Genomic DNA, 23792 nt, shown 5'->3' with positions numbered 1-23792 from the left:
AGATCACAATTAAATCACACATTTAACGTTCCGTTATAAACGTTCCATTGGATGTATTTTGTTGGCTTGGGCCTACGTAATTTAACTCAGTGGTCTATAAGCTTACTAAAAACTGTTTTTAAACACATTTTATGTACATGGGCAATAACCATTTGATTTTAACCCAAAAAAAGTTCTGGACTGTGACCTAAAGGGCCATATTTAGGAAAAATTCAAATATAAAAAAAGTCAAATATCTGTGACCACTTTATTTACATGCAGCACAAAAACCAGTGCGTAAAGATATATAATTTATTAGCAGCAGGCTGAGAAAGACAAATAACCTTGCAAAATCATTTAAGAATGATAGCATCAACTGTCCTGAAGCTGGATACTCTCATGCACAGGGGGAGGAGTATGCAGTCTCAGACTGGTCACCTGAAGGAGAGGAAACAGCACATTGCAGTATCATACTGTAAAGGAGGAAAAACAAGTGCAGCAACCTCAAAACCCATTACTTGGTTGATAGTAGTCATAGACTTTGATCACAGCAGAACGGAGACTTTTCACTGGATAAAGTTGTTTCATTTGTAGCTTGTAACTCATTGGAATATTTTTTGGAACCTGCAAGAGAGAACAGGCCATAAGTACAAATATGAACTCTCAGCATTCAAAACTAACACTCCCTCACCTCCTTCAAATACACGATGACACGACCAGCTTCTGAATCGACCCGTTCAACCAGTGGTGCGTATGAATTGGGTGGAGTTCCAAGCTGTGTACAAAAATCAAGTAGTTGACTAATAAAAAAGGAGCTTTTTTATTGCAACCATTTACAAATAACTTCAAACACTCAAACCGACCGTTGTGGTGTCTGCCGTGAACCCCGANTATGTTGCCATGCTCTCATTTTAAATACGTAGAAACAACGTGCAAGCCTATAGTCTGATATTTTTCGGATGTCTGGACTAGCAGAGGTTTAGAAAAATATAAACAGATGTTTAAATATATTGAATTTAGTTTACATTATTCTTAAGACAATATGCCTCTGCCAATATGATTTCAAAATCCTTAAAGAAACCATATAACGTTATTTGCACTTTTACTTACATGGCACAGATGAATTATTCCCAGATGGTCAACAAAATGATGATCTTGAGAAATCTAAATGTGACAAAAACAATCACAAAAGGATGTAAAGTTGAATAACGTTAGTGGACAGTAGGTTGTCAAGGTACCATAAACATATCTTATTATAATATTCCAGCTAAATAAAGAACTCATTACTATTGTTAAGTAATGTTTAAGTAAAGCAATATTTTTATTTTATTAGGATATAACTGAGGTCAAGGCCACATAGTGAAAGGGAGGTTAATAAATCTAGATAACAAAGGCTTGAATTTAATGAAAGGCAGGAAAGACAGGTAAACAAGTTAATTCTTAAACTGAATGCTTATAAGACGCTGAAGACGGCTCTGTTTCATGCGTAGTCACATTACCTTTACAAACATTACCTTTACATGTCATTACATGACATGACTCACCTCAATGACATATTCACTGTCAGAATAATTGTGAAGTTAAAGGTTATCTTATGATTGCAAAAAACATTTTTTCTTCAAGAATTTTATGTACACATACTGCAGTATTTATTATTCAATTTTAATGCTACATATTTGTCGATATAAGCTTGTAGTCATGTCGAATATGAGACCTACGCTATATCAGTCAACACACGAGATTGGCTAACTGTTACCTTACAAAGTTCACACTGTTGTAATATGTACAGATTATCAATATTTTTTGTATTAAAAGCATGTTAAATAATTATAAAAAAAAGTACTTACCTCAGCACATAGCACTGTTTTATTCCTTCAGCAATCGCATTAGGTCCAGAGGAAAAAAGCCCACATGAGACCGTTTATGTTTTTCAAAATCAAAGCCGTTTTTTTTTCTAAATCAAAGTTCCACTTCGCGCTTGTTTCATAAGATACATTTTTTATGAAAAAAAAACATATAAAAATCTCAATGATAATCAGTTAAGAAGAAAAATATTTGATCAGATATAAAATGTATCAATAATAAAATAAAAATAAAACAAAATAAAAGTTGAAAGGCTTTAAAACTGATTTACAATTTATTAAAAAAAAAATTTTTTAGTAAGTTGACAATTAATTAATTAATTATGTGTGTGTGTGTGTTAAAGTTACAGTGCGGGATGTTTTGTATGATCTATTAACAGAAATGCAATATAACATACAAAACTGTGTCTTTAGATGTGTATAAAAACCTTACTTAATGAAAAGTTATGTTTTTATTACCTTAGAATAAACCAGTTGTATCTACATAGGGAGCGGGCCTATCTACATGGAATTTGTTATGTTGCGCAGCCATGTTTTGTACAGTAAGCTCTAACGGACAAACAGCTCTACAGAGCACCTTTCGTATATGTTGGTCTTCGTGTGTGTTTTTAGACGCAGCTTGCGCGTCATCACTGAGTTGAAGACGCACTAAGTAGTAAGTTGTAGTACGAGAGGAGGAGGAGTAGTCGTCGTCTAGCTGAAGCAATTGATTGTTCTGTCTTAGAAGTTTTGATAAAATGGAGGACCATGCGTATTGTGCACAAGCGCCGACAGAGCGTGAATCTCCGTCGTCAAATAAGCGCAAACGTGATGCTGCCAGACGAATTAGAGACAAACGGCGGCAGAAATCCAGGATAAACATCGGTGTATCTATTACCAGATGGAAGGCACTGTTGAAAGACAAATGTTTTCAAGGCGACGCCGAAGTTGCCTGTTTTCTGCTAGACTGGTAAAATAATTCAACATTTTCAATGTTTCCACTTTTTCAATGTTTACCAAACAACTGTTTTGTTGAAACGGTAACTTTAGCATTTTATACAAATGGCCATATAACCTCCGAATAATAATGTTTTTCCGTCCCTGCGGTTCGTACTCCGGTTGTTCCTGACTTTACAAAGGGGGAGACAAACGTCTACTAACTTACACCTAACTGCCTATGTCGCTGTCAGATCAAACGCTTTGAACAGCGTTGCTATTTACGATTAGCTAACTTTAGTTACTTAACTACTCTCAGCGTGTACTAGATAGCACGCAAGAAATATATCTAATTATAGAATTGTAACCGTAACTTTCGCAATAGAATACATGTTAAATGATTAATTACGTTAATATATTGCTTTACCTTTGCAAAGAAACATCGTTGCTTGTATCACTGCTATCCGCTGTCTCAGTAGACGACATCTTTTTTTACTGTTGCGGCCACCATCGTAATTCAAAAGGGAGGGATGAGCAAATGACTCAGAGATTCGTTGCAAAACTAAAATACAACGCTAGTGGCCGCTGATTTTCAATAACTGCGCCTTTAAGATATTATGTGGAAGATATTACGTTACCCAGATACTTACCCACATTCAATATGGCACAGAGGTCCTGTACAATACCATTCTCCCCTTCCCTCTGTTTATTTGGGGAAGTTTCTGAGCTTATCTTTCCATCACACTACTTAAAATCAGTCTCTATAGCTTTAATCCTTGGTAAAAAAAAATATTCTTAATAACAGGAAAACTAAACAATTATGAAATATTAATTGTTGAAAAAATATATATATTTGAAAACATGGTCACTTCTTTTAACTTTCTTTAAGGTTGGGAATGTAAAATCTTGAATATTGATTATGGTAGTTATGTTCATAAAAACCCAGCTTTATTATTTGTCTTTTGTAAATATGAATTTAAATCTGGATGTTTAATATAATATTGATGCTTGTTAATATGGGAAAAAAATAGCTCTCATGTTTAGAATTAGTAATACTATATACAAGCTAGAACTATCTAAAGCAAGTCTTCAGTCAGCTAACATTACATTACTTGTGAATTTAAATGTTAGGTAATCGGGATCTTTTTATTTTTTATTTCTTCTATGGATTGTCTTCTATTTATTTCTCACTAAAGTAAAAAAACATTTGAGATTAAGTGCCACTTGCTAAATCATTTTATTACAAAGTAAAACAAATTTGCCGCATTATTAAAAGGTAACCCATTCTGAAAAAGTCTATTTACCCTACCTGTGCCCAAGTCTCTGATCTGTCCACCCCAACACTCAACCTTAACTGGCCCGAGTCAGTATGGCCATATCTCACCCAAAATGACGGCAGCAGTTGAGAACCATAGTCAGGCCGAATGTGGCAAAAGTGCCATTTCTCAGCCCGAATTGGGCCACATCCGCACAACCAAAGCCAAGCCGAATCTGGCAACCATTGCTGGGCCAGAGCTGGCTTACTTTTGGTGAGCCACTGCCAGAAAACAGCCGAGTGCGCCGACATTCGGCCGGAACTGGCCGACTGCACTGGCTACCTGGGTTTCCTCTATTCATATTCTTGACTGCTTCAACCTGCATAAGGCGTGGGAAATGTCCTATTGGGCAATTCAACTGTGCTGAAATAGTGGGATAACACCTAGTCCTAAGCGATTCTGAATTGTATGAACGTGTTTTAAATTATAATCAATAAATGTAAATAAACAATACAAATAAACACTTAGCAGCAAAAGATTTTCTCTCTAACATCTTATCACTTTAAACTTTTTTTAATTTGGAGCGAGAGATACGAGAGGGGGCTTCTTGCGTCAGTTATACGTCACTTTCTCACAGATCTCACACATATGGACAAACAACCGTAGGTTTAAAATATTAACTCCTGGGTTTGTCCATAGTGACCCACTAAACTACTGTGGAGAGAGACCAAACAGAAAGAAATAAAGCCTTTGGTTGCCCCCTACTGGGGGCAGAAAAGGCCGAGGCTTTAGCGGTCCTTGTTTAGGCAAAAAAAGAAAATGGCAAGCATGTGAGACGTGCAATAGTTTAAAAAAAGCTTACAGCACCTGGTATTCCCAGGCGGTCTCCCATCCAAGTACTAACCAGGCCCGACCCTGCTTAGCTTCCGAGATCAGACGAGATCGGGCGTGTTCAAGGTGGTATGGCCGTAAACGAAGATTACACTGAACAGCGGTGTATTTAAAGAATGCAACTGATCTGTGGTCCAGCACTCAGCCATCCTACCACTATAAAGGCAGCAGACCTCTCCACCCTCTATGCCTCATCTTACTTATGGACCGTTCTGAAATTCATGCGACTGTGTGTGTATTTCATGTGCTTTTTAAATTTTATTACAATTTATTTGTGAGATTTTATCCCACTCAACTTTTACCGGCTTTTCAAAAATTAATAAGTCAAAAAATGCTCAAGTGACTAACGTTACCCCCATTCATATAAAAATGAGTCTTTGCCGGATATAGAGATGAATGCCATCTAGTATAGGCAAACATGTTATTCTGGTAGTGTTTGAATAGTAGATGATGTAATGGATCAGTTTATAAAATATTCATAAGGTTCTTCCTGTACATATTTACATAATGTACAGAAACATACTGTAATATTTCCACCCCGACAACATATCGATATTGATAGCGATCAAGTAATCACAAATGTTTACTCATCATGATCAAAACCCATGGGAACCTACATAAAAGTATGCTTTTTTAAACGTCTTTTGCTGACCATATTTGCCACATGCAACTGTAACCAGTCAGTGTGTTTGTACCTAACGCAATTTAAGGGCAGCTGTTGTTTAAAATATTTACTCGATGTTCGAGTTACCTGTATATCCCAGTGAGAGATTGAATTAGACACTAGCGAGTTATGTTTCAAAATGACATACTAAAACATTTGCAAAGCATCAGTCCTAATTGATAGGCAAACAGCAAAGCTGTCTTCTCATGAAAACACCCTATTATTAAATTATCAATACTATGTCATAAAACAAGTTATAATTCTTACTGACAATCATTCATTTTGAATAAAGACAATATTGATACGGGTGGCATGTATTTATTCTTGGATAGAAATATAAAAAGAACAGCAGAATGAAGGATGCAACTGAGTTAAACAAAAAAAGGCTAATTATGGCTTGGCCGAGAAGGTGTCTCAGTCTTTCCTGAGTGGCATAATCTCTTCTCGAATGCCTTCCTTGGTGACGATGCATAACTTAAGAGCATCTCCTGTGTAGACATCTCTCTCAGCAGCAGAGATGAACACATCCTTTATCAGCTGTTCAGCTTTCTCCAGGCTCAGGGGGAGCTGCTCCACTTTCTCCATGTTCTTGAATCCAATCTGAACACAAAACAGACCCATTTAAGTGTTGAGGAAGGTCAACTGGAAGGCCTTATACCAGCAAAACGAACTAAAATCAACACTTGCTCTGCTAAAATGCTTATTATGTTACAACAAAAGAAAAATATTTTACAAAGTAAAAAAATATGCCTATACTTAATAATCATGACAAGTACAACAGGAAGAACAAATACTACCATCATGGAATGATGGTAGTTTTGTAGGAATGTACATTACTAATTCAGGTAAAAAAGTGATTTGAAAAGTGAAAATACAACTGATTTTGATTAGGGTGTAAAAATAAAAATGTCTAACCTGGTTGTCTAGAAGAGGCTGCAGCATTGCACTTGCTGAGCCACCTGCTTTGTAACTGTCCCTCTGGTATGATCCAACTGGATCAAAACTGTACACTGCACCTCGACCTTGAATAAAATAAAAACAAATATAATCATATAGTATCACGAAAAGTATTTTTCGGCTGGAGAAACCTCGACAAACGTCTTGTTACATTACAGAATCGTCACTTACCTTCCTCATCGAGACCGCCGATGATGTTGTACACATAGTAAGGGAAGAAGCGCCTGCCATACAGAATTGTTGAAAGCATGGCTGCAATGGCTCCACTTGTCATGGTCTTGTTATTTGAATGCTTGTACATCTGTTAGGAAGGCAGGATCATGAGCAAGCAAACTTGTAATAAGAATTAGAATTTATATCAATGTTTTACGCCATCATAAACGTAACAGTTATACTCCTGTGTAAGCATGACAATGCAAGATTTTAAAACTGCTGCTGCAATCTAGCTGTGAAATAAAAAGCTTAGATGAAAGTGAAACATACAGTATCTTGTTTTTAAACCTACCTTCAGTCTTGCCTCAATGATTTTGGTTAGCGTCAAGCAGTCACCATGGAAACCACTGCAGCCAAGCACAGTAGTGTCTGTCCTGTATAAGAATGAACCGGAGAGATCACATTCAACTTTCTTGTCTATTAGGCACTTATCTTTGACTCAGTTACAGTAATGAAATGTGAATGTTAAATGTAGGGCACTTAGATCACTCACAGTTTGTAGCATTTTGGGGAGTCCCGGCTGTGGATGGTGTATCCCTCACTTAAACGTGTGTCTGAAGCCACAATAGCGAAGTCATCTCCAGCCACCGCCAGCACAGTCCTGTAAAATCATATTAAACGAAAAATCTATTACTTAGGTGGACAGTTCACACAAAAAATTAACCTGTTGAGTTTGGTTAGGCTTGGAATGGTCCCTGCTAAAAAACAAGACCAATTCTAATGGTATCTACAACAAATGCCAGTATGAACCATTATGAGGTGTTTACTATTAAAACGATGAGAAATGTTCTTTCATTTAGTGTGTTTTGGGCCATATTTAATTGGTTTTATTGGTTCCCATCCCATCTGCCAGCTAACATCCTACCAATAGAAACCAAAACATTACCAAAAAAGACCATTACAGTTTCCATTTAAAACCAACGTTATTCAAATTGTAACCTTTAAATTCATAAGTTTCAGTTTTTTTTCCAGCAGGAATAACGTTATGCATTGCAGAAGTGAGCTCCTTATAATGAATATGCTTTGTTTTAGTCACACTCACATTTATTGTCACTAACATTTTAGACAGTGAAACTAAAAACGAACTAAAAAGCTAACATCAACTCGTGCTGTTTATAGATGTTATTTTAATCGCATGAAATGAACGTAAGTACAAATATATTATATTTATAAGGGGAAATCTGGCAGAGGCATAAATCTCAGTATTAAAGAAACTTCACGAAGACATTAGCATCACTTAGTCTGAAGTGAAACGTCATGTTCGCTAGCTCATGCCATTCGGGTAAATTATATATAATTGTGTCGCTCTTACCCTCCGTTAAAAGCATAAGGTGAGAATTTATGCTCCACTGGTCCTGTGTAGTGATATTCCTTCATCTTATCACCGTAATTCTGAGCAGAAATCATCATGAAACACAACCAAAACTCGCTGTCTCACCGCAAAATGGCCACCGGAAGTTGACAGGTCTTGTGTTCCTGTGCGCTCGCGTCACTGAGTTCACGATCACGTGACGTAGACGTCTGCTTGTGGGATTTAGATGAAAGCTTAGATGAAAGTGAAACATATCTACGGACACTTGTAAAGCCTTGAAGCTCTGTCCCTTTTTATCCTTTAGAAAAAATATTGTTTTAAGACCTATTATTAATAAATTAAGATTTAAATTTGAGGCTAGCGACTATTTATAGAATGGGTTGGCGGGCTCGCAGACCTTACGCAAGCTGCCTACCAGATGCTCACAGGACCACTGTCGTATATTACATATTAAACACAATTATCGGTTTACAATATAGTGTGATTATTTATACTAATATCTTTAGCAATGATTTGCAATTTACATTTATGCATTTGGCAGACGCTTAGTTATCCTATGCTTTGATCCACTGCTTTCGTGGTACATTTTGTGTGTTCTCTGGACGTTTTACTTAGTTTTGAATTACGTTCCCATGGTGCTTTCTTTCCACACATACTGGCACAAAAAAGGAAAAATCGTTATTATGAAGCTAACTTCGCGTGGTGACCCTCTGGGCTGCTCCCATTGGATTGGTCCTGATTAAACTTTGTCGCACTCTGTGCCGCTGCACTACAATCCCCTGACCTGCCAGACGCGCTCTCACTGCTTCTGCCCCAAGCTCATCATTGCCTCCAACTAGTTCTCTGACTAGGTTATCAAGATCAGAGTCTGATAGATTGGTGTATCTGTCTCTAAGTGAAATGTTGAATTTCCTGTTAATAGAAAAAACAGCACATGAGAGACTGAACACAATATAATTAAATAATTGTCTTGCTAAATATCAAGTGAATAATGTACCCAATGCATATCAGATACAATGCTAACATTTTTGATATTAGAAGCACATTTGATATATCTTCTCTATCCATCTCAATAAATGTGAGAAACACATATATCTGCACTTGTTTAGAAATTAAATGTTCATGAAAACACCATGGATTACTTATGAAACAAATAAATGTTTAGTTTATTATTTTTACAAACAATTATTTTTAAAATTTACCATAATTAAGATAAAAGTACAACTGCACAAACGTTTTCTGTAATGCATTTCAAGCAACATTAATATAAAGAATATGTTTGTACAAATATTTATGACCATTAAAAAGTGTGATCTGTGTTCAAATGTTTATGTTCATGTTGCAAATGTAGTTTCTTATATGTTGAACCGCTTCAAATCGGACGTGTCCGAAAGACAGCTCTCGGTTGCTTCAGTGGTGATCCGAAAACTGTGGCAACCGATTCTTGAATCGAGAACGAGAATCGCTCAGCAGAGCGTTCCATAGAACACGCCACTGCACGCATGCTCACTATATCAGCTAGCTTAGCTGTAACTTTAATAGCTTCTCTGCTCGTGCTTAACAGTTCAGTTCAGCGTGTATAGTGTTGGATTAACTGAAAAGTCGTTGATACTGGCTGGTTTATTTTAAGTCGGATGGGTTTTCATGCATGTCAAAAGTGAGTAACTGAAGGAATTTGTGGATATTAGTGCTTTTTGTAGACGCGAACCGTTTCGAACGATTCAGTCAGATTTGGTGAACCGGTTCACTAAAAAGAACCGGTTCAAATGAACGATTCGTTCGCGAACCGCCCATGTTCAGGGTGGTATGGCCGTAAACGAAGATTTCACTGAACAGCGGCGTATTTAAAGAATGCAACTGATCTGTGGTCCAGCACTCAGCCATCCTACCACTGCAGCAGCAGCAGACCTCTCCACCCTATATGCCTCATCTTATGGACCGTTCAGAAATTCATGTTATTATGTGTGTGTAGTTTATGTGCTTTTTTAAATTTATTTGTGAGATTTTTCTCGTCTCTTTGAGGTATCACACTGTGTTACTTATAACATTACCGGCTTTACAAAAATTAATAAGACAAAACCGGCTTTACAAAAATTAATAAGACAAAAAATTAATCACTCCCGTGACTAACGTTACTACCGCCATTCATATAAAAAGGAGTCTTTGCAGGATATAGTAATGACCGTAAAAATTATTTTACTCCACTGAATGCCAAAATTAAATAACATCTAGTATAGGAAAACATGTTTTTGTGGCAAGTTAGTGTTTAAACAGTAGACATTGAAATGGATCACAGTTTATAAAATATTCATAAGGTTCTTCCTGTACATATTTACATAATGTACAATAATATATACTGTACTACTCCACCCAAACATATCGATATTGATTGTGATCAAGTAATCACAAATGTTTACTCATCATGATCAAAACCCATGGGAACCTACATAAAAGTATGCTTTTTTAAACGTCTTTTGCTGACCATATTTGCCACATGCAACTGTAACCAGTCAGTGTGTTTGTACCTAACGCAATTTAAGGGCAGCTGTTGTTTAAAATATTTACTCGATGTTCGAGTTACCTGTATATCCCAGTGAGAGATTGAATTAGACACTAGCGAGTTATGTTTCAAAATGACATACTAAAACATTTGCAAAGCATCAGTCCTAATTGATAGGCAAACAGCAAAGCTGTCTTCTCATGAAAACACCCTATTATTAAATTATCAATACTATGTCATAAAACAAGTTATAATTCTTACTGACAATCATTCATTTTGAATAAAGACAATATTGATACGGGTGGCATGTATTTATTCTTGGATAGAAATATAAAAAGAACAGCAGAATGAAGGATGCAACTGAGTTAAACAAAAAAAGGCTAATTATGGCTTGGCCGAGAAGGTGTCTCAGTCTTTCCTGAGTGGCATAATCTCTTCTCGAATGCCTTCCTTGGTGACGATGCATAACTTAAGAGCATCTCCTGTGTAGACATCTCTCTCAGCAGCAGAGATGAACACATCCTTTATCAGCTGTTCAGCTTTCTCCAGGCTCAGGGGGAGCTGCTCCACTTTCTCCATGTTCTTGAATCCAATCTGAACACAAAACAGACCCATTTAAGTGTTGAGGAAGGTCAACTGGAAGGCCTTATACCAGCAAAACGAACTAAAATCAACACTTGCTCTGCTAAAATGCTTATTATGTTACAACAAAAGAAAAATATTTTACAAAGTAAAAAAATATGCCTATACTTAATAATCATGACAAGTACAACAGGAAGAACAAATACTACCATCATGGAATGATGGTAGTTTTGTAGGAATGTACATTACTAATTCAGGTAAAAAAGTGATTTGAAAAGTGAAAATACAACTGATTTTGATTAGGGTGTAAAAATAAAAATGTCTAACCTGGTTGTCTAGAAGAGGCTGCAGCATTGCACTTGCTGAGCCACCTGCTTTGTAACTGTCCCTCTGGTATGATCCAACTGGATCAAAACTGTACACTGCTCCTCGACCTTGAATAAAATAAAAACAAATATAATCATATAGTATCATGAAAATTATTATTCGGCTGGAGAAACCTCAACAAACGTCTTCTTACATTTCAGAATCGTCACTTACCTTCCTCATCGAGACCGCCAATGATGTTGTACACATAGTAAGGGAAAAAGCGCCTGCCGTACAGAATTGTTGAAAGCATGGCTGCAATGGCTCCACTTGTCATGGTCTTGTTATTTGAATGCTTGTACATCTGTTAGGAAGGCAGGATCATGAGCAAGCAAACTTGTAATAAGAATTAGAATTTATATCAATGTTTTACTCCATCATAAACGTAACAGTTATACTCCTGTGTAAGCATGACAATGCAAGATTTTAAAACTGCTGCTGCAATCTAGCTGTGAAATAAAAAGCTTAGATGAAAGTGAAACATTCAGTATCTTGTTTTTAAACCTACCTTCAGTCTTGCCTCAATGATTTTGGTTAGCGTCAAGCAGTCACCATGGAAACCACTGCAGCCAAGCACAGTAGTGTCTGTCCTGTATAAGAATGAACCTGAGAGATCACATTCAACTTTCTTGTCTATTAGGCACTTATCTTTGACTCAGTTACAGTAATGAAATGTGAATGTTAAATGTAGGGCACTTAGATCACTCACAGTTTGTAGCATTTTGGGGAGTCCCGGCTGTGGATGGTGTATCCCTCACTTAAACGTGTGTCTGAAGCCACAATAGCGAAGTCATCTCCAGCCACCGCCAGCACAGTCCTGTAAAATCATATTAAACGAAAAATCTATTACTTAGGTGGACAGTTCACACAAAAAATTAACCTGTTGAGTTTGGTTAGGCTTGGAATGGTCCCTGCTAAAAAACAAGACCAATTCTAATGGTATCTACAACAAATGCCAGTATGAACCATTATGAGGTGTTTACTATTAAAACGATGAGAAATGTTCTTTCATTTAGTGTGTTTTGGGCCATATTTAATTGGTTTTATTGGTTCCCATCCCATCTGCCAGCTAACATCCTACCAATAGAAACCAAAACATTACCAAAAAAGACCATTACAGTTTCCATTTAAAACCAACGTTATTCAAATTGTAACCTTTAAATTCATAAGTTTCAGTTTTTTTTCCAGCAGGAATAACGTTATGCATTGCAGAAGTGAGCTCCTTATAATGAATATGCTTTGTTTTAGTCACACTCACATTTATTGTCACTAACATTTTAGACAGTGAAACTAAAAACGAACTAAAAAGCTAACATCAACTCGTGCTGTTTATAGATGTTATTTTAATCGCATGAAATGAACGTAAGTACAAATATATTATATTTATAAGGGGAAATCTTGCAGAGGCATAAATCTCAGTATTAAAGAAACTTCACGAAGACATTAGCATCACTTAGTCTGAAGTGAAACGTCATGTTCGCTAGCTCATGCCATTCGGGTAAATTATATATAATTGTGTCGCTCTTACCCTCCGTTAAAAGCATAAGGTGAGAATTTATGCTCCACTGGTCCTGTGTAGTGATATTCCTTCATCTTATCACCGTAATTCTGAGCAGAAATCATCATGAAACACAACCAAAACTCGCTGTCTCACCGCAAAATGGCCACCGGAAGTTGACAGGTCTTGTGTTCCTGTGCGCTCGCGTCACTGAGTTCACGATCACGTGACGTAGACGTCTGCTTGTGGGATTTAGATGAAAGCTTAGATGAAAGTGAAACATATCTACGGACACTTGTAAAGCCTTGAAGCTCTGTCCCTTTTTATCCTTTAGAAAAAATATTGTTTTAAGACCTATTATTAATAAATTAAGATTTAAATTTGAGGCTAGCGACTATTTATAGAATGGTTTGGCGGGCTCGCAGACCTTACGCAAGCTGCCTACCAGATGCTCACAGGACCACTGTCGTATATTACATATTAAACACAATTATCGGTTTACAATATAGTGTGATTATTTATACTAATATCTTTAGCAATGATTTGCAATTTACATTTATGCATTTGGCAGACGCTTAGTTATCCTATGCTTTGATCCACTGCTTTCGTGGTACATTTTGTGTGTTCTCTGGACGTTTTACTTAGTTTTGAATTACGTTCCCATGGTGCTTTCTTTCCACACATACTGGCACAAAAAAGGAAAAATCGTTATTATGAAGCCTTAAGATGCAAAACAGAAGACAACGATAGTGAAAACCAAATATATATTTTAAATTGTAATATTATCATCACGGCNCAAAGGCAATTTTCTCAATATTTTGATTTTTTTGCGCTCTCAGATTCCTGAGTTTTAAACGGTTGTATCTCAGCCAGATATTGTCCTATTCTAACAACTCATATATCTATGGTTTATCTAAAGTTTATTTATTCAGCTTTCAGATTATGTAAAAATCTCAATTTCGAAAAATTGACCCACAAGACTGGTTTTGTTGTCCAGGGTCACATATATATTTTAAATTGTAATATTATCATCACGGCTGTATTATGCGATAGAGAGCCGAAAGAGGGCGCTGCTGGGAGGCTTTTCTGCACTTGCCCCTGTTCCGAATACGAAATCGTTATCAAATCAGCGTTCCTTGTTAAAAAACCATACCACAGTTTTGTCTCGTATAAGCTACGCGTGTGTACTAAAGAGATCTAGATAAATGTGCAGCGTATGACTGTGCAAGGTGTATGCACAGTTAGTGTTGACATGAATACGTGTGTGCGTGCTTGAACGTGCTCGGTGAGAGCTCTTCGTCATTGTGTGTTGCTATGGTAACGTGAATGGCAAAGGGTTGACCCTAACCCTATCAAATTACTTCATTTTTAAAGTAATCAGAATAAGCTTTATTTGGGTGCACAAGGCACATGCATCAATGAATTTGTTGTGGCTAGTACCTTTATCACGTTAAGAGTAGGCTATCATGACATAAACACAAGCAATAGAAAAATATGTAAATTTAAAAGATAAAAAGTTAAAAAGTAATATATTATGGTGTATGTGGCAGAGTTATTTACAGATGCGCAAGTGGCTGCTGTAGCCTATACTACAATTGTGTATAGGTACTTTACAGTGATGCCATAGAAGAACCATTTTTGGTTCCACAAAAAAAACATTTAGTAAAACGTTCTTTAAAGAACCAGATCTTTATTACTATAATTTGAAGAACCTTTTATTGCCATAAATAACATTTTGTGAAACAGAAAGGTTCTTCGGATGTTAAAGGTTCTTTGTGGAACTATTTAGACAATAAAGGTTTTTCTATGGCATTGTGAAGTGTATATTTTATTACAGTAAAAATACAAATATGTTTTTAAAGTGGAATATGGCCTGTGGAAAGAAACTGCAGTAAGGTGACACCTAACTACATATTAAAGTCAACATTTATATAATATTATTTTTTAAATGTTTAAAGTTGAGCTTATTTAGCCTGCATTTTTCATTGAACAAATAGGCCTACATGACAGTGTGCAGTCACATTTCATTTAGATTTAAATTCTATAGCATCTAAATAGCATTTAATTCTGGCATATAACTGCAGACACTGAACTGCACTGTATGTGGTACAGTACAAATATTTTGATTGTTCCTAAAACTGCCCTTTGTTTTCCTTTGAAAAATCAAGATTTTCTCTTAATTTCCCTTTGCTGCAGTTAGCAACCCTAGGCACTTATAAACACAAATATCCTTCATGTGGGTTACAAAAATAACCTGAACTGAATGGGTGCCATTAAAGCCATATGAATTCCACATGTGAAACCAGCAACAAACATTTTTGTATGATCACATGTGGTGTTTGTTATATTCATTAGTGAATCAGTATTTTTTAAACAATTCTATTAACTGAATAATTAATTTTCGTTCACATCATGCATTTGCTCATATTGCTCATTCACCGAACTCTATCCCTCCTTAATCTTGGATCATCAGCAGCACGTTTTCAGACAAAGTTAATCATGTCTAATATTCATGACAAAAGCCTTAAGATAGGGTTAATAAATTGCAGTGATAATTGTTTGGTAGTTAATGTACTTTTCAAAGAAGTGCTGGCACCACTTTAATAATCACATTGTATGCTAAACAGGTTATTTACTTTACAAGGTTCCACTCATTAACATTTTTTATATATTTATATAGAAATTCTCATAAACTACTGATCTATTAAACTGCCAGGTGAGCTGAAAACCACTGATAACGCCCAATCAATCGAGTGATAACATTCAAAGCGGGTGAAATGTATGCCATGAGTGATATAAATACATTGTTGTTCTTTAGGTAAAGATGCCGTTGAAGAATGCTAAAACAGAATTTTCATTTTTGGGTGGAGTATCCCTGATTGGTGATTAGTGTCTAATGTTCTTTTGTCATATATTAAGTTTTTCTGATGTTTCTGAATTTTTCAGTGAATGTTGACTACGTACAGTATATAATAACATTTTAATGATATGTTGACTGCTGGACTAGAAATGCCCCTGGGTTTCATTTCAGAAATGGTTACCAAAGACAGCACCATTTTATACTTTTTGTGTAGGTCCCCTTTGTAACATCATTTATCAGCCCTGTATAATTTTACCACATAAACATTGAAATATAAACAACCAAACTAAATATTATGGTATGTCAAGGGAATGTCTTGGGAAAACATTGATTTTTAATTCAAAGCAACACACAAATGACAAATAATACAAACATTTCTTTCAATGTATAGAATTAGAGTAACACCGCCTTACCAAATATTAAGTACTAGCATATTACAATACTTGAGCATAGATGCGGCATTGTCACTTATGATCCATTAACAATTCTTGGTAGATACAGTCACAACATTGTGTACCGTGAACAATTTCAGATAAATTGGGTGTGTCGCCCCAATATCTGCAGGCATCTTCACAGAACCTGTCCAACCAGGGAGTGTTAAGGGAAAGCAGCTTCTACCCTCTGTACTAAAATGGAGGCTTTTCCTGACTCATTTGAAAATTCATTTTTTAATTTGCAAATGACACAAAACTGCTGTACACATTAAGTGCCTGCTTCATAGAGTAACCACACCCATCAATGTACCCCATGAACTGATCACCCCTGATTCACATGAAATCAAGCACAACCATAGTTTCTACCTGATCTTTTTAAAGGGTGGATAAATGATTTGTCTTGAAATGTTTTCTCAATTGGACTGTTTCAAGGCTTAGAGGTGTGAAGGCATAAACACACCCATTGATTCATGCTAGCAGATATTATCACATTATAGGACCATAGTGGATGCATTTGGGAAAATAATAAAACACGTCTTGGATGAGATTGCAGATTCTTTATAACATTTTTATTATGTTAATCATTTAACACAAAAATTAAACAGTGAAATTTGATGTGTTTTGATGTGAAATTTGACGTGATAGTAGTGGTTTAAACTAGAACTAAAATTGATGATTGCATGTGTTCAAAAGAATAAATCTTATTAGTAGGCTATTAAGAATAAATATGATTTCATATTATTAAGATTAAATATACATTTGATTTAATATTCATAATATGAATTCATAAGACGTTTTTAAGAGTAACATAGAGTCAAAACCAACACAGGGACAAACCTGAGACTCAAATCAAGTTTATACAGTAGAAAGATTTCTACCATGGCAAGCCAACCAACAACAGCCATCTGAATATGTCCAAGATGGGCTTGTAACTTCATCCGATATCCACCAGGTAGGCTAAACTGAACACACACTTTACATTAACAAACATTGTAAATCGAAACAAAGCTACTGTATGAATGCATTGCTATGAATGAATGCAATGCTTATCTTTTTAAATATAGAACTATGAGGGAAAAGGACCAAAAAACATACTCGCCCAAAAATGAAACTTTTGTCATGAATCCCCCCCCAAGTTGTTCCAAATCTGTATACATTTCTTTGTCCTGTTGAACACAAAGATATTTAGAAGAATGTCAGCAATTGACATTTCTGGGACATCAACCATAGCAGGAAAAAATAAAATAGTTGTCAATTGTAGTTCTAGGGCACCTAGAACTGTTGCCTTCCTACATTCTTCAAAATATCTCATTTTGTTTTCAACAGAACAACAAAAAAAGATACAATAGCCTAATTTTTCCTACTATGACTGTCAATGATGTTCCAAAAATGTCCGTTTCCAAATATCTTTCTTTGTGTTCATCAGAACAAAGAAATTTAGGTTTGGAACAACTTCAGTGCGAGTTAATGATGACAGAATTTTCATTTTTGGGGCTTTTTATTAATAGAAATTTCTATTAATCTGGCTATTTTATCTTCATTCTGAGTTTTTGTAAATAATCGAAAGACACTCTGATTAATGTTACCTTGGACAGATTTATTGCAAAATCATTTAGTCTGAAATAGGGAATATATAATAAGTGCATAAATTAATCGCTGTAATAGTGATTACAGATCAGAAATCTCACAGAAATGTCATAAATTTTTATTTTAGTACACAGACATTTAATAATAACTGTAGAAATATAATGGTAAATTATTGTAAAGCGTTGTTTCAATTCTACAGAGGAAAACAAAGTAATGCATTGTTTTCCAGGAAAGGCACAGGCCAATGAACAGGTGGAGTCACTCCAGATCAGGTTTCAGAGGGTGGAGCTCCGGGAGAGTTAAGAAAGAAACTTGTGCCTAAAACATTTAAAGCTCCTTTCACTTCGCTTACACAACACACATTAGTCAAAATGTTTCGCTGTGGAATCGCTTATCCGCGATGCAGGTGGATTCTGCCTCTCCTGCTGCTTTTTGCCATTATTTTTGACATTATTGCCATCGCAGCGCAGTCCGGATGGGTGGAGGACGAGGACGCCAAAACCCACTACGCCAGTATGTGGCAACAATGTCGACGCAGCAAGGATCAGTGGGACTGCAGGTCTCTCATGGAGTTTTGTGAGTATTACAACACCTTAATCCCAGTTTATAGATTTACGCGCGAGCCATCTTTTTACAAAAACGGATCCCAAAGCAGAAGATGACGATTTGTTTGGTAATTTTGCTCAGTGTTTACGCTTTTAAAATGATTAAAGGTTTAGTTCGATTATTTATTATTCAAAGGCTAATCTTAGTGTTTATCTTTGTTGTGAATTTTACAGTGAAGTTTAAAGAACTAGTATATGTAAATTAATATTATGCCACAGTGTAAACAAAGAGGACAGTTAAACCTGTTTTTCACACAGGTCGTTAAGCCCACTTAACCTAAATAAATTTGTAACTCTATAAATATATATTTATAATAATTATGTATTTTGACCTAAAATACACTTGCAAATTAATGTGCACATGTATTATGGAAGACTAGGCTCCAATTGAGATTGCACCTAAATAGATTATAAAATATCAATAGATTAATGTAACAATAAAACGAAAATCCTTTTAAAATTGGCAAATTTAAACATGCGTTTAAATGCATATTCTAACTATTTAAATATTTAGTCATTTTATTTTAGGCTGTTAGCTTGTTTCATGTTAGGCTGTAGTGTTTTAAGTGTTTTGTAAACTTGTGAATTATAATGAATCTATAGTCATTATCAAATATTGATACAGTGTCTCTGAAAGTGATACTTTGGTAAAGAAATGTGTTAACTCACCTAGCTGAACAGCTAAAAACAGAATAACTGGAGAAAGTAAGAAATGTAGTCATGGGTTAAATGACCAGTTTAATATCATTACCTTCACTTTATTGGCCAACATAAACTTCAAAGGCCCAGAATAAATACAATGAAGCAAATTTCAACCACATGTTATAAAACTGCTGGTTATTCATTAACTAGTTTCACTCAGCGTGGAATCGGTTTCACTGCTGCTCGGAGAGACAACACAAGCTCAATAGAGGAATGTGTTTTTTTTTCTGAGTACTGCCCCACCCGGTGTTTCATAAGGTGTAGGCCTGCTGGGAGAGGTGAAGGGTGTGGTTGCGTCGGATTGATGACTGTATTTTTCTGGCATGAGTCCATTTCAAATCATAACATGTCTCAGCCATGAGTGGTTTCTGTCGTGTCGGTTTTACAATGTGTTCGCAAACCTGTGGTTACACACTTTTATTATCTGAAACAACTGTAACCTAAGTTAGGGCCCAACAACATGAAAGCGATATTTTATGCTTTTCGAATGAACCTTGTGCTAAGCAGGAAAATAGTAAAGCCTGTGTCATATGTGTAAGACTAAAATGTGAAACGTTTAGATGGGAACGTCTATTTGTAAACAACAGTTGCGTTCAGGATATAGACAGACAACTACTGCTAAGTTAAACTGAAAATAATACTCAATTGGCAGTGGAGAGAAGGCTTTTACTTTGACGACAAACAGAAGATAATAGCAGTTGATGCCTAGAGGTTTCTAACCTGCTTGTAAAGCCGTCAGTTGTCTCTCTTGACATGAACCGATTCAATAACTGGTTCAACAGGTTACATGCTACTTGATTTGCAAACTGCTACTTTTCATAAACTATATTCCCTATCCCAATGTTACTAAAACATCCCTTACTACTGTTGTCAGGTCAAAAAATGAAGGGATAAACCGAATGACGCATCTGAATCAGAAAGGGATGCTTGTTAGAGGGGATGCAGTTCAAAAGCTGCTGAGTATCATCTGTGTATACTAGTAGTGTTTGTTGTAAATATCTGTCAATAATTGATCTCTGTATAATTTAATATTCGGTTTTAACATTTTGCTTGAATGTAATATACTGTAAGAATTTAATGTAACGTACGCATGGAAATATAATTTAAATGAGCTGTGTATCATGCAGTTGTTCATGCTCTATATCAACTCAAGTATAATTATCTTTAGTGTGTTGTTTTGGCATATTTTACAGTGTACAAAAGGTGGAAAATATAAGTAGTCTTAAATTTGCATTTCTTTAAAACAAGTGTATCTGTTTGTATGTTTGTACCAGTGTTAAAACCACACCTGACGTCCCCAAAGTTTTATAATAGTTGTTACTGTTATAGGAGTGATAGAATAAGCAGTGTTGTTGTTTTTGTGTTTTTTTCAGCATGGGCACAGGCAGTCGCTGCTCTCATGATCATCGGCCTCATCATCCTCATCATCGCCTTTATCATCTCTGTTGTCGCTCTTTGCTGTAGTCTCAACATCCCTCTGCTTCCATTAATAGGAGGTCTTCTCATTTTAGCTGGTAAGAGTTTCTCATTTTGTGATGAGTTGTATTTTAGGTGACAAAAAATGACAAAACAATCACAGTTGGTGTCCAATTATGTCACCTTTGCACAATTACTGTTTGTATGTGCCACCTTTCATCCGGTTTTCCTTGAGAAAACACTTCACATTTCATGGCATCAGAAATGTACAGCGTGGGCTTTGAACCAATCTCTTTCTAAGGAAGTTACAATGAAAACAGTTCACAGGAAGGTCCTTTTCCTCCCTTTGAATGATTTGAACGGTTTCCAAATATATGGGCGTAAACCTGGGGGAAATTATGATGCACATGTGGGCAGGCATGCTTTTTACGTTATTAACATGAGAGAGACATAAAAGGTGATGTGAAAATGCAGAACAGGGCATGTCTCAAACAAGTCAGGACGAGGAACAACTTCTTATTATAGGAAAGAGATAGTCATCGTTTACTTACTGTTATTAAATTATACGCCATATTCACAGAATGTTCAACCACGGCGATTGTTACTAACTGTTACTAAACTTCTGTTACAAGCTTAATTTTATATATTTTTAATCTTTGTTTGCATCCGTGAGGTTTCAAACAAAAATAAAAATTCACACTTGGATGATCCAAAACAAGATTATTATTTAACTGTTCTGTAAAACAGTAAAAAATCTTTCATCACATACCATTACTTTGATATTTCATTTCTTAGAGATATAAGGTTTTGGTTACAGCACCCATGCTAATTGTGTTTTTGTTTGGGTGTTGCCATGAGATCCAGCGCAGACAGCATGTTTATCCCTCCCCGTCCTCTCACTGGTTTTCAGGTGTGAACGTTAGCTCTTGTGAAAGGACTGATTCCTATCTCTCATATCACTTATAAGTTAAGAGGATCTTAGCCTCTCCTGTCTGATTTCACGTGACATCATCAGTACGCAATTGACTCTTGTTGTTGTTGCAAATGTAATTTTTTTTTTTATTAAATCAGATTTCAGTTTCATTATGAAAACGGAGTCTGATCTTTGTTTTTTAAACAAAAAACTATCCTTGTTTATACTGGCATTTCCATGCGCGTTTCAGAAAATGGCAAGTGCTAGGAACTGAAGGGTTCCTTCACCCTCTGTGAACTGTGCCTGTTTGAGCATTAGTTTATTCTGAATAATTAACATCGCAATGTTGCTGGAAGCGTCAGACACAAGCCTGTGAAAAAAATGTCCGACACACCCAAACAGGGCTTGGTCCTCACTCACATGTCAATTCAAAACCACTGTCTTCCCACAGGGCATGAGCCATGTGTTCGGTTGAGCAAAAACAAAATTAGGTGTTGAACATTAAAAAATTAATTAAATTATTTGTTTACTTTCTCAAAACTGTGAAAGCAGAATTAAGTACATTTTTAAATGTTTTTGTATCACTTTACAAAGAGGTTCTGTTTGTTTACATTAGTTATATCGAGCAAGATATTTTACAGCATTCACTAATCCTTGTTAATACTAATTCAGTTTTTCTAATTCGGTTGTCCCTGGTATGTTTATGTTGGTTTATTGTGCATTAGCTAGTTTTTATTGAAACAATTAGTAAATGTTGACATTAACAATGAGCAAATTATTAATGTGCTATTGTTTATTGTTAGTTCACTTTAACCAAGCACTTAACTAATGTTAACAAATCAATCTGACATTTATACATTTTTAAGTTTGTACAAATTCGCAACCTTTGCAACTGAATTTAGTTTAAAATCTTAATTTCTATGATATGCTTTGGATTATGATGTGATGCAGATGGATTTTTTTCTCTGTTGTGGTGTTATGTGACTGTTAGATTTATCTCTCTTTACAGTAATCGTCCAGATAATTGCTCTGATCATCTACCCGATCAAGTTCAATGAGCTGATCTATGAAGGTTATTATGACTACACCTGGGCATATGGGTTTGGCTGGGGCGCTACCATCCTGATGCTGGGATGTGGAATCCTCTTCTGCTGTCTGCCCAATTATGAGGATAACCTCTCCGACAATACAAAAGTGAAATATCTCTACACCTCTGCTTAAAAACCCTTATTTGATTGCAACTCTTCAAGGACTGTTTAGCCTCTGGCCTAAATGCTAATGCTCATTGATCACCAAAACCATTTTTATAGGACTTCACTGACTCTAAGGGGTGTCAGACTGTTTTTGGCTTTGTTCCTTACTCTCGGGGGCTAATGCATTTACCTTTTGCTTTATTTTAATTAGAATTTTATGATAAAAAAAGCTGTTGCATGCACATTAGATGTAAATATATTAGGAGGACTAACAATGTGTATTCACGAACTGGAAAAGTATGTGTAGGTTTTGTTGCATTACGTAGTACTTACTTCATGAACACTGGAATGTAATGTATGACTGTTTTTTGGTATTTGTACATTTTTTGAACATCTCTACATACCAGCATTAAGACAAGATTTTTATTGTTTATGTACTTGCTCGTCTTGTCATTCCATGTCGGCCCTTATTTGTTTATTATGATGGCCATATGCATACTTGATTGAACACTTTCTGTAAAAAAATGTGTGTGGTCTGTTAAAGATAAAGATTTTCACTGACACCCTGTCTACACCACACTAGAGCGGCATGATGTGACAAAAGGCAATAGAACCCATTATAATTAGAGGTCTGGTGTAGACAGGGTGTAAGAGTTTACCATAGTGATATAAATGCAGCAATAACAGTAGTTTTTTTTCTGTTTTAACAAAAGTGTGTTATTGTATGTTCCTTAATTTGCATCTTAAAGTGAGTATCTGGTTGAGGATTGGTGCTTTTATTGAAAAGAAATGCCACCAGAAGGTGATATTAAGTCAACTTTAGTCTGCTAAGATTGTAGTTTTTTTAGATGTGTTTTGGTAGATTCTGATTAGATGTTTCAATTGTTTTGAGGATTGTGTAATGGTCTTCAAGTCTTCAATAAAAAAAAAATTTGTTCTGTGAAGAAGGCATTGCATGTGTAAGAAAGAAGCTTATTTTTCAGTTAAGACCGTTCAAACCATCATTTTGGTCTGGGACTAGCCTTAAGCCTCGTCTGTGAAACCAGCCAATAATGAATTATTGTCATTGTGGCATCATTATCTGTTT

The 23792-nt window shown here is 35.8% G+C and overlaps 3 protein-coding genes, 1 long non-coding RNA gene and 1 other non-coding gene across 5 annotated transcripts; 1 reads left to right on the top strand and 4 right to left on the bottom strand.

Moving 5' to 3' along the window:
- Nucleotides 1–233: 233 nt before the first annotated feature.
- Nucleotides 234–861, bottom strand: LOC130559614 (uncharacterized). Its single transcript, XR_008963592.1, has 4 exons — nucleotides 843–861; nucleotides 671–754; nucleotides 498–603; nucleotides 234–417 (listed from the first exon to the last, which is right to left on the bottom strand). It is a non-coding gene; the product is annotated as an uncharacterized LOC130559614 (long non-coding RNA).
- A 4006-nt stretch (nucleotides 862–4867) lies between these two features.
- Nucleotides 4868–4986, bottom strand: LOC130559769 (5S ribosomal RNA). The gene has a single exon (XR_008963615.1). It is a non-coding gene; the product is annotated as a 5S ribosomal RNA (ribosomal RNA).
- Nucleotides 4987–5869: 883 nt separating this feature from the next.
- On the bottom strand, nucleotides 5870–8206 carry LOC130559195 (proteasome subunit beta type-1-A). The gene is made up of 6 exons (XM_057342127.1): nucleotides 8050–8206; nucleotides 7231–7338; nucleotides 7030–7111; nucleotides 6696–6825; nucleotides 6483–6589; nucleotides 5870–6167 (listed from the first exon to the last, which is right to left on the bottom strand). The coding sequence occupies exons 1-6, from the start codon at nucleotides 8145–8147 to the stop codon at nucleotides 5982–5984; spliced, it is 711 nt and encodes a 236-aa protein (XP_057198110.1). The 5' UTR covers nucleotides 8148–8206; the 3' UTR covers nucleotides 5870–5981.
- Nucleotides 8207–10845: 2639 nt separating this feature from the next.
- On the bottom strand, nucleotides 10846–13182 carry psmb1 (proteasome 20S subunit beta 1). The gene is made up of 6 exons (XM_057342158.1): nucleotides 13026–13182; nucleotides 12207–12314; nucleotides 12006–12087; nucleotides 11672–11801; nucleotides 11459–11565; nucleotides 10846–11143 (listed from the first exon to the last, which is right to left on the bottom strand). The coding sequence occupies exons 1-6, from the start codon at nucleotides 13121–13123 to the stop codon at nucleotides 10958–10960; spliced, it is 711 nt and encodes a 236-aa protein (XP_057198141.1). The 5' UTR covers nucleotides 13124–13182; the 3' UTR covers nucleotides 10846–10957.
- Nucleotides 13183–18180: 4998 nt separating this feature from the next.
- perp (p53 apoptosis effector related to pmp22) lies at nucleotides 18181–23656 on the top strand. The gene is made up of 3 exons (XM_057342670.1): nucleotides 18181–18452; nucleotides 20557–20697; nucleotides 22522–23656. The coding sequence occupies exons 1-3, from the start codon at nucleotides 18248–18250 to the stop codon at nucleotides 22731–22733; spliced, it is 558 nt and encodes a 185-aa protein (XP_057198653.1). The 5' UTR covers nucleotides 18181–18247; the 3' UTR covers nucleotides 22734–23656.
- The last annotated feature ends 136 nt before the right edge of the window (nucleotides 23657–23792 follow it).

The sequence above is a fragment of the Triplophysa rosa genome, linkage group LG9 (assembly GCF_024868665.1).
Source record: "Triplophysa rosa linkage group LG9, Trosa_1v2, whole genome shotgun sequence".
NCBI lineage: Eukaryota > Metazoa > Chordata > Actinopteri > Cypriniformes > Nemacheilidae > Triplophysa > Triplophysa rosa.
The sequence above is the reverse complement of the archived record's forward strand: the minus strand, read 5'-3'. Positions and strand labels throughout refer to the sequence as shown.

Bases quoted from the DNA above. Each gene is read 5' to 3' on its own strand.
- LOC130559195 (XM_057342127.1), bottom strand. From the start codon at position 8,147: ATGATGATTTCTGCTCAGAATTACGGTGATAAGATGAAGGAATATCAC. The intron at 6,826-7,029 runs GTAGGTTTAAAA...CCTTCCTAACAG, and splicing joins TCATTGAGGCAAGACTGAAG to ATGTACAAGCATTCAAATAA. The intron at 6,168-6,482 runs GTTAGACATTTT...TTTTGTGTTCAG, and splicing joins AGCCTCTTCTAGACAACCAG to ATTGGATTCAAGAACATGGA.
- psmb1 (XM_057342158.1), bottom strand. From the start codon at position 13,123: ATGATGATTTCTGCTCAGAATTACGGTGATAAGATGAAGGAATATCAC. The intron at 11,802-12,005 runs GTAGGTTTAAAA...CCTTCCTAACAG, and splicing joins TCATTGAGGCAAGACTGAAG to ATGTACAAGCATTCAAATAA. The intron at 11,144-11,458 runs GTTAGACATTTT...TTTTGTGTTCAG, and splicing joins AGCCTCTTCTAGACAACCAG to ATTGGATTCAAGAACATGGA.
- perp (XM_057342670.1), top strand. From the start codon at position 18,248: ATGTTTCGCTGTGGAATCGCTTATCCGCGATGCAGGTGGATTCTGCCT. The intron at 18,453-20,556 runs GTGAGTATTACA...TGTTTTTTTCAG, and splicing joins CAGGTCTCTCATGGAGTTTT to CATGGGCACAGGCAGTCGCT. The intron at 20,698-22,521 runs GTAAGAGTTTCT...CTCTCTTTACAG, and splicing joins AGGTCTTCTCATTTTAGCTG to TAATCGTCCAGATAATTGCT.